Below are 14,156 nucleotides of genomic sequence, written 5' to 3' on the forward strand. Positions count from 1 at the left end.
GTTTATATATATACAATATATATGTTAGTATGTAAGACCAAGATTGTAAGTAGAGGTGTAAAAACTGTCTTCCATTACATCAGGAGACAGACTTGGAGAAACAGACAAGTCTCTGGTTACAAAATTCTTCAGATCCAAAACTGGAAGCAGCATATTCAAATTTAACTATAATTTGATAAAAAATCCTCTGAGTTTCAGTAACCATCTTAGAGGAAACGGAGATGCTATCAGTAGAAAGAGAGACAATATTAGTCAGAAGGAAGGCTGTATGATAGCAATCTTATATTAAAGAAAAAGAAGAGACAAGTTACAAGTTCTGGAAACTAAGGACTAGTTGGAATGAGGGAGATAGATGGGTGTTTTTCATGACAGACCACTTTTTAAGAAGAGAAACCAAAAGATGCAGGGATCTCGATAGTCCTGTTGTGGATGGGGGATTTCACTGGTGTAACAACAGCAGGTGTGGGCATGTTTTGTATTTACCGCAAAAAAACATTTTGAATGAAGTTACCAGGATATGTGCTGGAACATAAAGGATTTTCCTCTGAGAATGATGCTTACTGAGATTAGTGGTTATGTCAAGGTACCGAACAGGACTGTGAGGAATCGTTTTATGGCAGGTCTTATCCAGGTTACAGGTTCTATTAATATGCTTAATTACTTCATAATGCTGCAGAAAAAGGCCACACTAGGGTAGTAACAGAGTAAAGCTGCTTTGGCTAGAATACAGCTATGAATTTTGCTACTGCAGTGATTCCAATAATTTCAAGAAAATGTCAGTTACTGAGTGTAAAGTTATTGTGGGTGAAGAGCAAATAGACAAGCTCTGTGTATCACTTGGCTGCAGCTCTGATGTTCAGCATTCGAGGCAGAATATATGGCTTGCCTGCTACTGGACAATGGTCTACTGCCTGGTGAAATCTACGGTGGCTTTGAAGTGGTTTATGTTCTGACATCTGTTCACAGAGGAAGTCCATTGTGGTCCAGGGAGGATCTGGAGCTTGAGGTTATAGTAGATGAACAGTGAGCCTTATTCATCTAGATACTGTTTTTTTGGAGTGGTTGTGTGGTTTGAATTCTGTGGCCAGAATTCTCTCATTTCTGGATCTTGGGCAAGATGCAAAAAGCTGCTAGGAAGAAGGGTGAATTATTTCACATCATTTTCTTGGACCCAATGCACAAGTGAAATAGCTACCTTTAATAAATAACTAAAATGTACAGCAACATTGTCCCTCCCTCTAGACTCATTTCTTTCTTTCAAAAGAAGACATGCCAGAGAGAACACATTAATCTAGCTAGGTCTATTTCACTCCCATAAGCAAAAAAAGAGTAAAACTGAGAAACTGGCTGGGAATCACAGCTCTTGGCTTGTTATCTCCACGCAACAGATAAAAATGCACATTATAGAGTCCAGTTACGTTCTGCCAGGAACTGCCTGGAGATGTTCCACTGAAAGCTAATCACCTTATCTGAACAGGAAAAGCAGTACCCTCTTCCACAGACGTCAGGATCCTGCTGGGTTCTATCTGTGGCAGAACAGGTATAGTGTGCTGCTAAGAATTTTGCTCTTGGATTGAGGAACATAGAAGCACCTAAAAGGGTCTGTCTGTAAAATATGAGCCAAAAGTTCATTGTGCCCTTACCCTTTCCTACCCAGCAGAAAAAAGCCTCCTCTGTAACAGAACAGGAACTGTCATCTGTTATTTGAAATCTATGAAGTGTCCTATCCCCTATGTATTTTTTCCCTTAAAATGTGAATTTTTTTTCCCCTTAATAACATTTGTAGTTGCCTTTTTTTTTTTTTTTTTCCCCTGCTTTGCCTTTTATTTTTTCCTATACTATAGCCATGTAAAGTGTGAGGCTATAAAGTCCCTTTGAACTTATTTCAGTGCCAGGAAGGACAGCAAAATTAATCTTCTGCATCTAATTGAAAACCAGATCAACAAATATATTTCACAGACTTTACAGCTATTCAACTCAGATAAGGTATGTAGTATTCCACCAGTAAAAAAAAATATTTCCAGTATTATTAAGAGAGTATGATAGGTAATTATTTTGAAAACAGTCTGAGAATTCAGCATAGCTTTGTTGCTTTTAGTGTGAGGTAGTAATAATATTCTCTATGGAATATAGTTATTTAAACTTTTCAACTGCAAAGCACAATTTGCTTTTTATGAGGGTGATCACTAGGAAGCTATTCAAAAAAACACAAACAAAAGCAGTTCAGTTTACTTATCCAACTACATATATCAACACAGACACAGGTAATAAGAAAGTATTTATTACAACTACAACAAATTTAAAAAACAATAAACTGTAAATATTCACTCACCAGTGCCAATGCTATTTGGCTATTGCACAGAAAAACATCGAAAGAAAGAGGGAGGAAAAGAGAATAAGAATTTCAATATATCATGAATTTTCTTTAACAATCCAATACTCAAAACTCAGAAAGTCTGATCCTGGTAGAGCCCAGACTCCATTCTCCCAGACCAGAAGCCTGACTACTAGGCTCTAGCATAAGAACGGCCAGCTGTTCCCAGCACTTCCTTAAGTAAATACAGAACATGCAAGGCAATTTGATGGGCTCAGTGTGGGTGGATGCTTGTATCATACAAACATCATTTCACTTTGTACTGCTATGATCTTAGAAACTGAGTTGGTGTGCATGACAACCCCAAGGCTGTACTGCAGCAAAGGCACAGGACAACATGAGACATCCGCGCTAATCTGTGATTCACCCGTTATGTGGCTAAACAGGTTTTGGTATTCATGGCAAAAATCTGCATCCTCCAGCCTGTAAAGTCTATGTAAAAAGCAATAATTATGAAACTCTCATAAGCTGGGATTTGGGGAAGAGGAAGTGGTTGGGGTAAGGGCACAGTTAGGCTTAAAATTATGTCATTCTGTCAAGAAGAAGAGCAGTGTATAGGAGTATTTCTTACTCTGCATCCCCCATGTAAGAATCCTTTAACTTCCCATCTCACTTAGGCATGCAAACCTATGACAGCACAATAGCATTCTTACTTGTACTCTGGATTGTCCATCCACTTAGCATACAGTTCAGATGACAGGTTCAAACAGTCTTGGAAGCCCAGCCAGCATGCTGTTGCAAAAAGTTTTTCCAAATACACTCTTGAAGGCAAGCCAAAATAGCACAAATAAAAGATGTGTATCCCACATGTGCAGTACTTGAACTGTGCTTGACCTGCACAGTTTCAGAACATGATGTTGTTAACCCAGGAAAATATCTACTAGAAACAGTTGAAATTTAAGAAGGAAAAAAAAACCCCTGGACTACAAATAATGGGTTCCTGACTTTAATATTCATGGACATTAGTGAGGCTACTAATGTACTACAATTTTTCTTAGTTTCCTGGTTGTTTTACATCCCTCTTGTTAAAGAGACTAGTTGCATCTAGTCCAGATCACTCTGACGTTCAAGACTGTGGCCACAGTGGCGTTGCAAAATTAAGTAATTTAAAGTGCTAGTGATTGATTAATAAATCATATCTGAAGTTCATTGCTGTCAGTTTTTCCCCCACTAGCAGCAGCCTGTTGAGCCTGTTCCCCAATAACCAAAAGCTACCATTCAGACCATTAAACTACAATCTTTTATGCTCACTAAATAAACTGAAAATATGCCAAACTATCCTGAAACTGTAGTTTCATTGGAGGTGTCACCCTAAGTAACATGCACTTACAGGAGGGTAAAAACAACAATTCATTTATATGCAAATTAATCAGAGCATTTTTCCTGTATCCTGTGTTTAAATTTACAGAGGCAAACTGTGGTTTATCAGATCAAATCACATCAGAACAAGCTTTTGAGAAAAATAGAATACTTACTGAGCAAAATAGTCATCTTCCAAAGCATCAACATTTTGACGAATAAAACCTGCATAATAATGGTATATTGGCAACATTCTCTTTAAAAGGTATTTCTTTTAAAAGAAGGAAAAGAAAAATTACTTTAATTTAGATGCAAGTTTTTATTTTACTCCATTTTTCTTTACTTCCTCAGATTTAGTCTTAATATTTAGCACTATTAATTCCCTGGCAACACAGCACATAAAGTGTATAGATTAGGTCTAAAATTCAGTAGACCTGTACATTCACTCAGTTACCATTTCACATCACTAGTACCTCTGATCTCAGTATGGACTAAAACAAATGCTCATTCATGGAGAAAAGTAACTTCTCAATAGAAAACACTTTGTTCTTGTCACATATTTTAAACATACCTTCACTTTTAGAATGGAAAAGAATTACTGTTGTAGTTAAACACTTAAAAGTGATATCTTGTTCAAAGAGAAGTCAAGTAAGTAAATAAGACAGAACCATGTCAGGTAGCTGAAATATGGGAGAGAACCGTCTCATTTAGTATCCAAACTCAACTTCTTCTTTCCATGAAGATGAACTGGAAGGCACTACAAACCACAGAGCACATTCATATCACATGCCCTGTATGCATAGCAGTGTTACTGTTACTTCTGTTTACTACTCACTGATACCTGCATTTTCCAGATCACCAGTTTTATAAAAAAAAAAAAGGATCAAGCTTAATATAAAGAATGTGGATATATTTTCACCTTACACTAAGAATTGCTCAAGATTCAATGATATTTATAATTGACTAATATACAGAAATAAGTACCTCCTCCTATTTAAAAAAAAGTTCACAAAATCATAGAATCATAGAATGTCTGGGCTGGAAGGGACCTCCAAAGGTCATCTAGTCCATGTTAAAAATTATGTAAAGGGAATGACAAGAACTATGACCCATCATAGTCATCATTACATTATTGAAAATTTAAAAAGCATTCATTTTAGTCTGATTTATTTAAATGGTTTAGTATCTTTACTAACCAACAAAAAAGGTGATACCTTTAGAAGTGGATATACTTCATAGCTCTTCAGAGTACTTTCCAAATTCTCAGGTACTATGTTTAACAATACCACATTCCATATGAAGAGTTCATCTTCTCTGGCAAGGTACTTTGTTAGTTCAAGCGCTGTTTCAATCTGAATGTATCCAAACCTATTCAAAAATTTAAAAACTTATACTTGAGCATACCTATTCACATTAATCATCTACCACAATTACCTGATTATTTATGAAACTGACAATAAAGCATCAAGATACTGTGTGGAAAGTGGCCTAGAAAAGACAATGGAAAAATAAAATACATATAAAACAATGGTGCTCTTAATAGCTGAACTCTCAAAACATTTATTATGGAGCACAGTGCCAGTATCAAAGTAATAAGACACTCATGACAGTGAGCGTGGCAGTATGCAGCCTGCATTCTGCTTGTGTATGCAGGACACAGGCATATTTAACAGCAAGCATCAGTCTCACTAGAACAAAATGAAAGAAGAGAGCACTGTTTTGAGTTATAATACACACATATTTTTATTGTTAGCCAGCACGTTTTCAGTACAGGTTCTTTCATGGAATATATACTATTGTAAAAATTAAACAGTTTCATTCACATGCATACAATTAATGGAATTAACAACTCCAGCATGGCATTTCTGTGCCTTAAGAGTAGAATCAGTTCACAATTATTTTTTTCCCCATAAAATTCTAATTGAAACCCCTGTTGTTCCTCCAGAACAGAAACATTTCTAGCATACTTATACAGGAGCACAGTTCTATACTTCATAGTTACATTCCTTATAAAATACTAGTTTTGAGCTCACTCATGAGAAAGGACATTTCTCTAAGAGGAGCAACGGGTATTTTCACTTCCTTCTCTCAGAGCTACCTCCACAGGCTATGAGGCTGGGGCAGCATGCTTTGGCCACATCCTCCCTGAGCTCCCACATCACAGGTGCCTGATGCGTTTGGGATGTCTGGTATATTTGGAGCACAGACATATTTATTGCTTCTTCATCTCCCTACAGTACTGCTGAACTCTCTAGTATGAGTTCAGCATGAATGACTGAGTCATTCATCAGCAAAAGAAATGAAAGAGGCATTAAGAATGATGCAGGACAGCATAGCTGAGATAGCCCAAAATAAATCAAGGAATATTTGGAATGTTCATTCAGAACCTTTTTTATGTTACCAAAAAATATAGGTTAGTCTCTAAAAAAATAATGACAGTGCCATTATTAAAAATACTTCCTAAGAAGAATAGATTAAATACTCAACTCCTCCAGTATTTTGTCAAAACAGTTGATGTTGGTATCAGGCACATATGGGTAGCAATGAACATAGCTGAAGTAGCAATGTTGAATGCAATCATGGAGTTTAACCATTTCCTCTTACATACTTGAAACATACTTACTGTGTCAATGCAAAAACATCATCAATCAGCTGGAACCTGCTGACAGGGGGTATAGCCTGCAGAGAGCATTCACATGGTGTTAATAGATCTAAACATGTCATTAAGAGTTTTTTTTAAAAAAAAAAAAACAAACCTTTCTATGTTTCAGAAGGATAACACAAGTCCCTAACAGTTTTTCTTAACCAAAATCTTCTACAAAATGTCATAAAATGGATCCTGTTATTTGAAGCTGAAATGATGTATGTGCTTTTAGGGATGATTATTTATACAAATACATAAATATACAGCTACATAATGGTTTTCTATATAGAATATATTAAACATGGAATTTCAAGACTCCTCTTAGTTGCATGCTGTAATGAAAATTAAAATTTGGAAATGCTACGCTTCCTAAAAATATCCTAGTTATATCATTTTGGTACATTTTTTTTCTCTTGAGGCTTCAATTCAGAGTACAGACTCAGATTAGAGCAGAGTGCCTGGTGCCATCATGATTTAAATAAGAGAGGAAGAGTCGTGGGTGAAGCCCTGCCTACAGCTCATGCTCTCAGGAAGACAGCTGGTCCCTCCTTGGCTCCTCCCTGCTTCCTTCATCCCTTCAGCTCGGCTGCTGCTCAAGCAAACCTTCCCACTGGCTGGGGGCCCCAAAACGGCCCCAACCACGAAAAGCTGACTTGGATATGCTGTGGAAGAAAAAAAAAAGCCTAGAAGAAAAGAAGCCAATGTACTATAGAAAGATTTAACTATGCTCTGGCCCAGACCTTGTGAAGAAGTCATCTGACCGCACTGATTAGCTACTACTATGCAAAAAGTTTAAGCTTTCTCTCTGTTGTTACCAAAACAAATGAGGTGACATCACTACTGGAGTCTGCGGCTGACTTTAGGGTTAAGCAATCCCATACACAGTCACAGGTATAGGCTGTTCTGTACCACTTTCACCTTCAGCTCAAGCTCTAGCAAGTCAAAGGTGAGATGAAACCTACTCTGAGTTACATATAATGTTTACAGAGGACGGAAAGATCCCAAGGAGAACTGATTGGTACTTTTATAAGAAAGATTTCTGCAAAAAAAAAAAAAAAATCACCAAGACCCAAACCAATTAAAAACAAAACAAGCAAAACAAAACAAAACAAACACAAACAAGTCAAGTGATATTTATTTATTTTTTAATTTCACTGTCAGAAATATTGTGCTTTGAGGAATAAAAAGCTTTCTCCAGCTTTCCTTCTCCATGGTTACCTAACCACAGATAAAGCTCAGTCATACATCCATACCAATAAATCTTTGGGCCATATTTAAAGAGACTGGAAGAACCACAAGCTCTTAAGACAACTTTGAAGACAGAATCCCATCTCATGTAAAGTTATTCTGCATGCTTATGTGAAGCTATCTGCATCTGTTCCTCTTCCACTATGTAGGGCTGCCAGAGACTTTAGTGGTACAACAATGAATCATTTCTTCTGTGACACCTGAGTTTATCATTACTCCAGGTTTTCCTCAGTGTGATTACTGGTATGAACAGCAAGAAGAGATATATGGAAAGAGTCTGTTTATAAGCTTGAGAAAACAAACGTGATCTTACCTTAGGATTAATTTCAAGCAATCGTGATAGTCTTTTTAAGTTTAATTGATCATAGTTCACTCTGTAGTATCCACTTAAATTTACATTTAACAGGATCCAGTCATATTCTGACTCTGATACTCGCATTTCAGGGAACACTTCTGTAAGTGACATTAAAATGCATAATTTTATTTTCTGCACACTGATAAATTCTCTTGCATTTATGAACACTGGACTGGGTACTCCTCTGTGATCTGAGACACAAGTTTGAGGTTGGACTCAAAGAGAATCCCCCAAAAGGTCAGTGCATTTGTGATTTCTGCACAGAACTCCAACAATCAACTAACTTCTTAGGTACTGAGCACCTTGGGATGGCAATGGGAAGTCTGAAGACACGTGGTGCTCCTACCCATTAGCTCATAAGCTGCCAGGAGAGTTCAGAAAGGATATGTAAGAATAAACAGTCTAGGTGAGGAGCAATACCCCCATATGGCTGCTGCAGGGCAAGCACTCCAGGCATGCCTCTTGCCCCCCGTGCTGCTCCAAAACAAACATGGAGTACCTTACAGAAGAACTGACCACCTACCAGTATTCACATATATGGAGATAAAGGAAAGCAAAACAGCTAAGTTTATACAAGAGATAAGCAATCAAAAAAAAATTATTTTTTATAAAGTAGACCCATAGTCCTTTTAACTTACATGACACACTAAAGGCCTCCTTCTGGAGTCCCATTTTGTCTCACTACTATCTATGTGTGCTTGTCTACAGCCTACAGTACATCTGAAGGAGACAGTGCAGCTTTCAAGGCCCCAAGTTGCCTCATCAGACAAGGATTCAAACACTGCTCTGACTACAAGCATCCTGACTTAAGGCAGCAAACTCTCTTAAGACAGTAAATCAATATTGGTCAGTAGTCTAGACCCAGCACTGCTTTACTCTGAACAGAACAGCAAGACCTCAGTGTGTTTTGACAGAGCAAATACTACAGGATTCATCCTTAGTCATCTTCATAAGTCAGATGAGATGGAGAAGTGGCACATGACTGGCAAACCTATTTAAAAACAGCATGGGTGGCTAGAAAATGGCAGCAGCAGTACTTCCCCTATAGTGGCAAATCAGTTCAATGCTCTGCTGATCATAAAGAGCACTTTTAGATTCAGCTAAAATAGCAAAACTATGCTCCTCCACACCCTGGGCTGAGTGAAACTTTCTACCATAACACCATCATCCTCCCAGTGTGTCTGTCTTTGCTATGCAGACGTCTCACTTGGGGACAGTGACCAACACAATTATGTGGGCAGAAGCTAAGTACGTAGACATTGCCTGAGGAGCCCTGAGTCAACAGCACAGGCTTTTAACACAGTACCATACAGCACTGAAAGAAGCCTGGCTGCTGGCAGCAGCCCACCTTGGATCTTGGATTTTAATTTAATCTGTTTAGAACTCAGATAAACTAGCTCCTGCAAAGCTCTTTGCAGCAAAAATACACATACACAAAATCACTTTTGAGATATTTCCTTTTTAGGTATGGTTATGCCACCGCAGCAAGTATTTCAAAATTTAAGTTAAAACTGTAGTTTGTACCAAATCTCTCATTTTCACTTACGAAACACATTCTGATTAATACCTCTGAATGAAAATATAATAGTTCTCTACCATCTAAAACTCACAGGAACAAAACGGTAACTGAATTGAAAATTACCCTTAATTCTTCTACATTCATAAGAAATTATTTTATTTATGCATCAAATAGCCAAGAAGAAAAGTCTTATTTTTTGAATCTTAAAACTTGAATGCAAGTTCCTTGACCAGATAGCATCTGCTAAGTTTGATACACATCTTTCAAAGACAAGTGGACTGTGTTTTAAAGACTGAATCTCTACTTTGTCATACTCCCTTCAGGCACATGCAACATGATGGGGTTTTCTAATAACTTCTGTAGTTCTTAAGACACATGATGGATGAGGAAATGGCATTGGTGTCACTTCAGTAACACCAGTTTAGCACACAACACTAGTCTGTCCAAGCAAGTGTTGCCTGACAACTTTTTCCCATTAATTTTCTCATTTTTCACCTTAGCAAGCAGTGGTTTATTTTACTTTAAAATATTCAGATGAATAAACATCCACTCTTTGCTTATTTACTTGTCCTTAGTGTGAAATGATCTCTGAAGCTACTTTACTGCCTGAAAAGGAGGGAAAGTAGCTTTTAACCACTATGTACAGAGGGTGGAGAGATGCAATATGGACACAGCATATTGTAGTTTTGCTCTTAAACATTCCACAACCCATCAGTCTCTCTGTCTCCTTGTAACTGATGCAAAACCTGATGGGAGTCCAGGGCTGAGTTGCCAAACAAAAATTATTACACCACTCTAAAGATGACATTCCTTCTTTCTCAAAAAAATACAGCTATTTATTGGAAAGCACTGAGATGAGAAAGATGTGAATTTTTTACTAGATTGGAGATGCCCATAAACTCATTTTTCTGTAGGAGCCTTTAAAACTTTTTAAAATTCTACTATTTTATCTTGATAAGAGTATTTTTTGCATTTCATTTGCCTAAATACATTAAAACACTGCTGAAAATATAAATTTTCTGGTTTTACAGATAACCATGTGTGACAATGTTTATTCACTTCACATAGCTGTTTTTACTTTTTTCAGTCTTGTTTCTACTTCTTGAGCTGACCATTTTCTGATATATCACAGCTGAGATCCTAGCTATACTCAAAAGCTGTCATTAACATCAGTGGGATCTGCTGAGCTAAGAATAATTAAGGAGGTAAGAGTTTGGATTTGTGTACAAAATTACAAAATTAAAATTATGGAGAAAATCTCATAATATGTTGTCATATTATTTAAAACAATATAGTAAAGTTTGATGAAATATGGAAGAAACTAATATATTAACCTATTTCAAAATCTATAGCTATCATAACACAAAATTAGCACAACAGATACACATAGACATTTCTGTAACAAATTTTCATCTCCCTGTACAATTCAAACATATCCTCTGTATACAGAAGAGTTAGGTGTGTTTTCTTCATCTTGATTTTAGCTAACATGTGTGAAAAAATGCATTACTTACTGCTGCTCGTATCTAGCCACACTAAGGGTTGTGATGATCCATTTCTCATCCAAGAAATAGGAACAATCCATGTATTACTTAACAACAGCAAAAAAAAAAGAGATCATAGAATTAATTCTTATTCTTCAAAAAAATCCCCTCTCAGCTGACGCTAAATGAGATTGTTGATGAAGTCCTTCTTATAAGAATCTCCATCGACCTTCTCTCCTCTCTGATGCACAAACCTTCATCAGATGGTGGTTCTTATGCCGGATCAATGCTTACATTCATCACAGATAGGGGAGTTCTAGTACATATTTAAGTAGACACTCATATCTAGAATATTATTTGAGATATAATATTATAGGTATTTGAATGCCACTGTATCTCTGTGATCTGGCCTTCCTTCTTCAGGTAATAATTTTATTCTTCTCGCTCATTACACTTTACCCTATTTCAGGAGAACACAGAGTTCCTTTTCAGAAGGGTGTCTACTGAGAAAGGTTCCAGCCAAGCAATACAACTGTAATTATGTCAACTGTCATTTCCTTTCTGAAAGTATGTAAAACTCCTGGAAAAAAAAAAATATATGAAAGCTTCAAAACCCTGAAAAAATCTGTAATACATGCCCTGGATTTTCTTGCATTCACACGGTATTGCCTCTTGCTAACTACAGCAAAGACATTAACACTTGAAACTTTGAACTCCTTATCCGAGTGAGCCAAAACACTGAATGGACTAACACTCTGCAACTCCTTGAGCTCAAGAGGAAAGGAAACTCTGTGGTTCTTGTCAAAATCTCTTTTCACTGCTCATATGATCAAAAATAGCAACCAAGGAAAAACTGCTTTTGGTTTTGCTCTCCTTTACACTTTTTCTCTACTTGAAAACTCATCTCATGGGCTCCATGCATCCCAACACTCATGACAGCTGCTGAATTTCATGAAAGCTCAAACTCTGAATTTCCAAAATGGATGATCAAAGGCATGTCCTTCTATCACTGTTCTTAGGCATCTAAATAAGCAGCACAGCTTTCAAAAGCACCAGGCACTCTGTAGTGTTCACTGACGGGAACATTACCGCTGCATGTTGGGCACAGGGCACTTCTGAGAAAGGGGTCACTTGTAGAAGTACATAAACGTAACCCCTTTGTCCTTGCCCAGTAGAAGAGACCAGGAATATCTGCAGTGGAAAGAAGCTACAGCATGGTTCATCCAAGTCCCCAGTCAGTACAAGTGGGAAATGAGGAAAGAAAATGCCAGGCAACGCTTTTGCCCTGCAACCTGTTTGTGGTCTATCTGCCCTTACGAAGCCGTTGTGTGGCTGGAAAAGTCACGACGCCAAAGGAAAGCAACCTTTTGGCGTCTGCACTATTCAGTTTGAAGAAACATTGCAAACTCCAGTTGCAAACAGATTTTACTTGACAGCTTGTGACAAGAAAAAATATAAAGTTAAAAAATCAGAGGTTCAAAACATGATGTCCTAACAAAAGAATTTCCTGGAAAAAAACAGGGTATAAATATGCAATAAAAACACAAGCTAAACATACTTGTAAGAATTAGTTCTGTTTTCATTCTTTCTATTAAGAAACTGTTCCTGACTAATTGTGCCAGTGGTTAGATTTAATGTTAAAACTGGAAACCCCTTTTGGTGTGTCCAGGAATCCATTATTTGTTTTACAGATGCTGGCAACTGAACTTCATCCTGTGCGTCTACGGCCTGCAAGAGAAACAGGAATGAGAAGTATTTATGGTAAAGAAGCACTTACTGATACCGCTTCAGCAACATTCTATGGGTTGTTCTAACACACTACAGAAAATACGGATGGTGGTTGGTAGTTTGCTGGTCTTTGATTCACGCAAAAAATCAATATAACAAAGCCCAAAGGACATTATTTATATTATAATAAAGAAAGCATAAAGCATTTTTAGTAACTATGAAATACTGAGGTGACATCTCTCATTCTTAGAACTTCACTGCTAAACCTTCTCTTTTTAGCATTAATATACTTACAGCCCCGTATGGCTATGACAGACACTCTGATATGGCAAAACTTAAGCTCCAGAAGAACAGGCTATGAAATTTCACGTAGCCTTAGGCAATTTCGAGGAAACACAAAATTCCACCTGGCCCTCTCACCTCTCTACACCCCATACGTCACTCCACTGATCTCTGGTGCAGTAAAGCAGCCAAATAACCTTTTGTGAAGACATTAGCTGAAAGAGCCAGCAAAGCAAGTTTTAAACAAGAGAAAGACTGCACCGGGGATAGCCAAACTCCAGTGCAGTCTTCTACAAACAGTGTATTAGGCTGTGCCAAATACCAGGGCAAGAATACTACAGACTGAATGAGTACCATCTGCACGTGGGTCCAGAGATCATCTTGGTTAGCATTTGAGAAGGAAAATTCTTTCAGATACGACTGTACAGAAACAAACAGAAGCATCAGGATTAATGAAGGTTCAGTAAAAACATCAGTAAGGCAAACAGCAATTTGTACAACTGTCATTTTCAAGCTTATAAATCAAGATGAAGGCATGACTGTTTCAAACTTACAGTAAGTGCTCTGATAAACAACTTCTCGGTCAGGAAACCAGAAAGCATCCACGTAATAGAAGCCCCCTGGAGTACAAAAAAAAAAGCTATGAGAAAACATGAATTATTATTGCAATATTTTTTCAAACTATAATCCAGAGAAGTTAGTCAGGCTACTCCTATGCTTCAGATTTCATGGAGGTCAAAAATCTTTTCACTGTTTCTTTCATAGACAAATAGATTTGCTACATCAAACAAATCTGCGTGTGCAGCAGAAACAAATTTTGAATGATGAAACAACCAACGAAAAGCATTGTAATTCAACAGTTCCTCTTAAACCTGCTTTGTACCATTAGTTTAGAAAGTTTTATATTACTTTACCTTGCTGTATGTGATGCTGTCAAACAGAGACATTAATGATCCTTTGATCTTGTCTTCACTCTCTGACAGGGAACGAACTCCTATTTCATTGTCTTCCCTTAAGACAGGTTGTACAACGTGATCATAAAAGATTTTATCCTGCAAGAAGAAGACAAATCTAAGTGACCTGAACAGAACATAATTAATCTCAGGAGAGAATGCAGATTATAGAATTAGCACCCATAGAAATAGTCTCTCAATAAACAAGGAATGATCCTTTTCCCCCCTCCCTGGCTCTCCCAACAGCAGAGGCAGGAGCAGCCTGTGGCT

General features: G+C 37.3%; 1 protein-coding gene across 1 annotated transcript; it reads right to left on the reverse strand.

Moving 5' to 3' along the window:
* Positions 1-3,027: 3,027 nt before the first annotated feature.
* Positions 3,028-13,985, reverse strand: LOC103771287 (aminopeptidase Q; the record flags this gene model as incomplete). Its single annotated transcript, XM_008938578.1, has 10 exons — positions 3,028-3,135; positions 3,850-3,944; positions 4,888-5,041; positions 6,297-6,352; positions 7,879-8,018; positions 10,954-11,030; positions 12,482-12,651; positions 13,288-13,353; positions 13,488-13,553; positions 13,848-13,985. Coding segments are annotated over 10 exons (1,070 nt in total), but the record flags the coding sequence as incomplete, so codon positions are not given.
* Between the last annotated feature and the right edge of the window lie 171 nt (positions 13,986-14,156).

Source organism: Merops nubicus, unplaced genomic scaffold, assembly GCF_000691845.1.
Source record: "Merops nubicus isolate BGI_N331 unplaced genomic scaffold, ASM69184v1 scaffold51614, whole genome shotgun sequence".
Classification (NCBI taxonomy): Eukaryota; Metazoa; Chordata; class Aves; order Coraciiformes; family Meropidae; genus Merops; species Merops nubicus.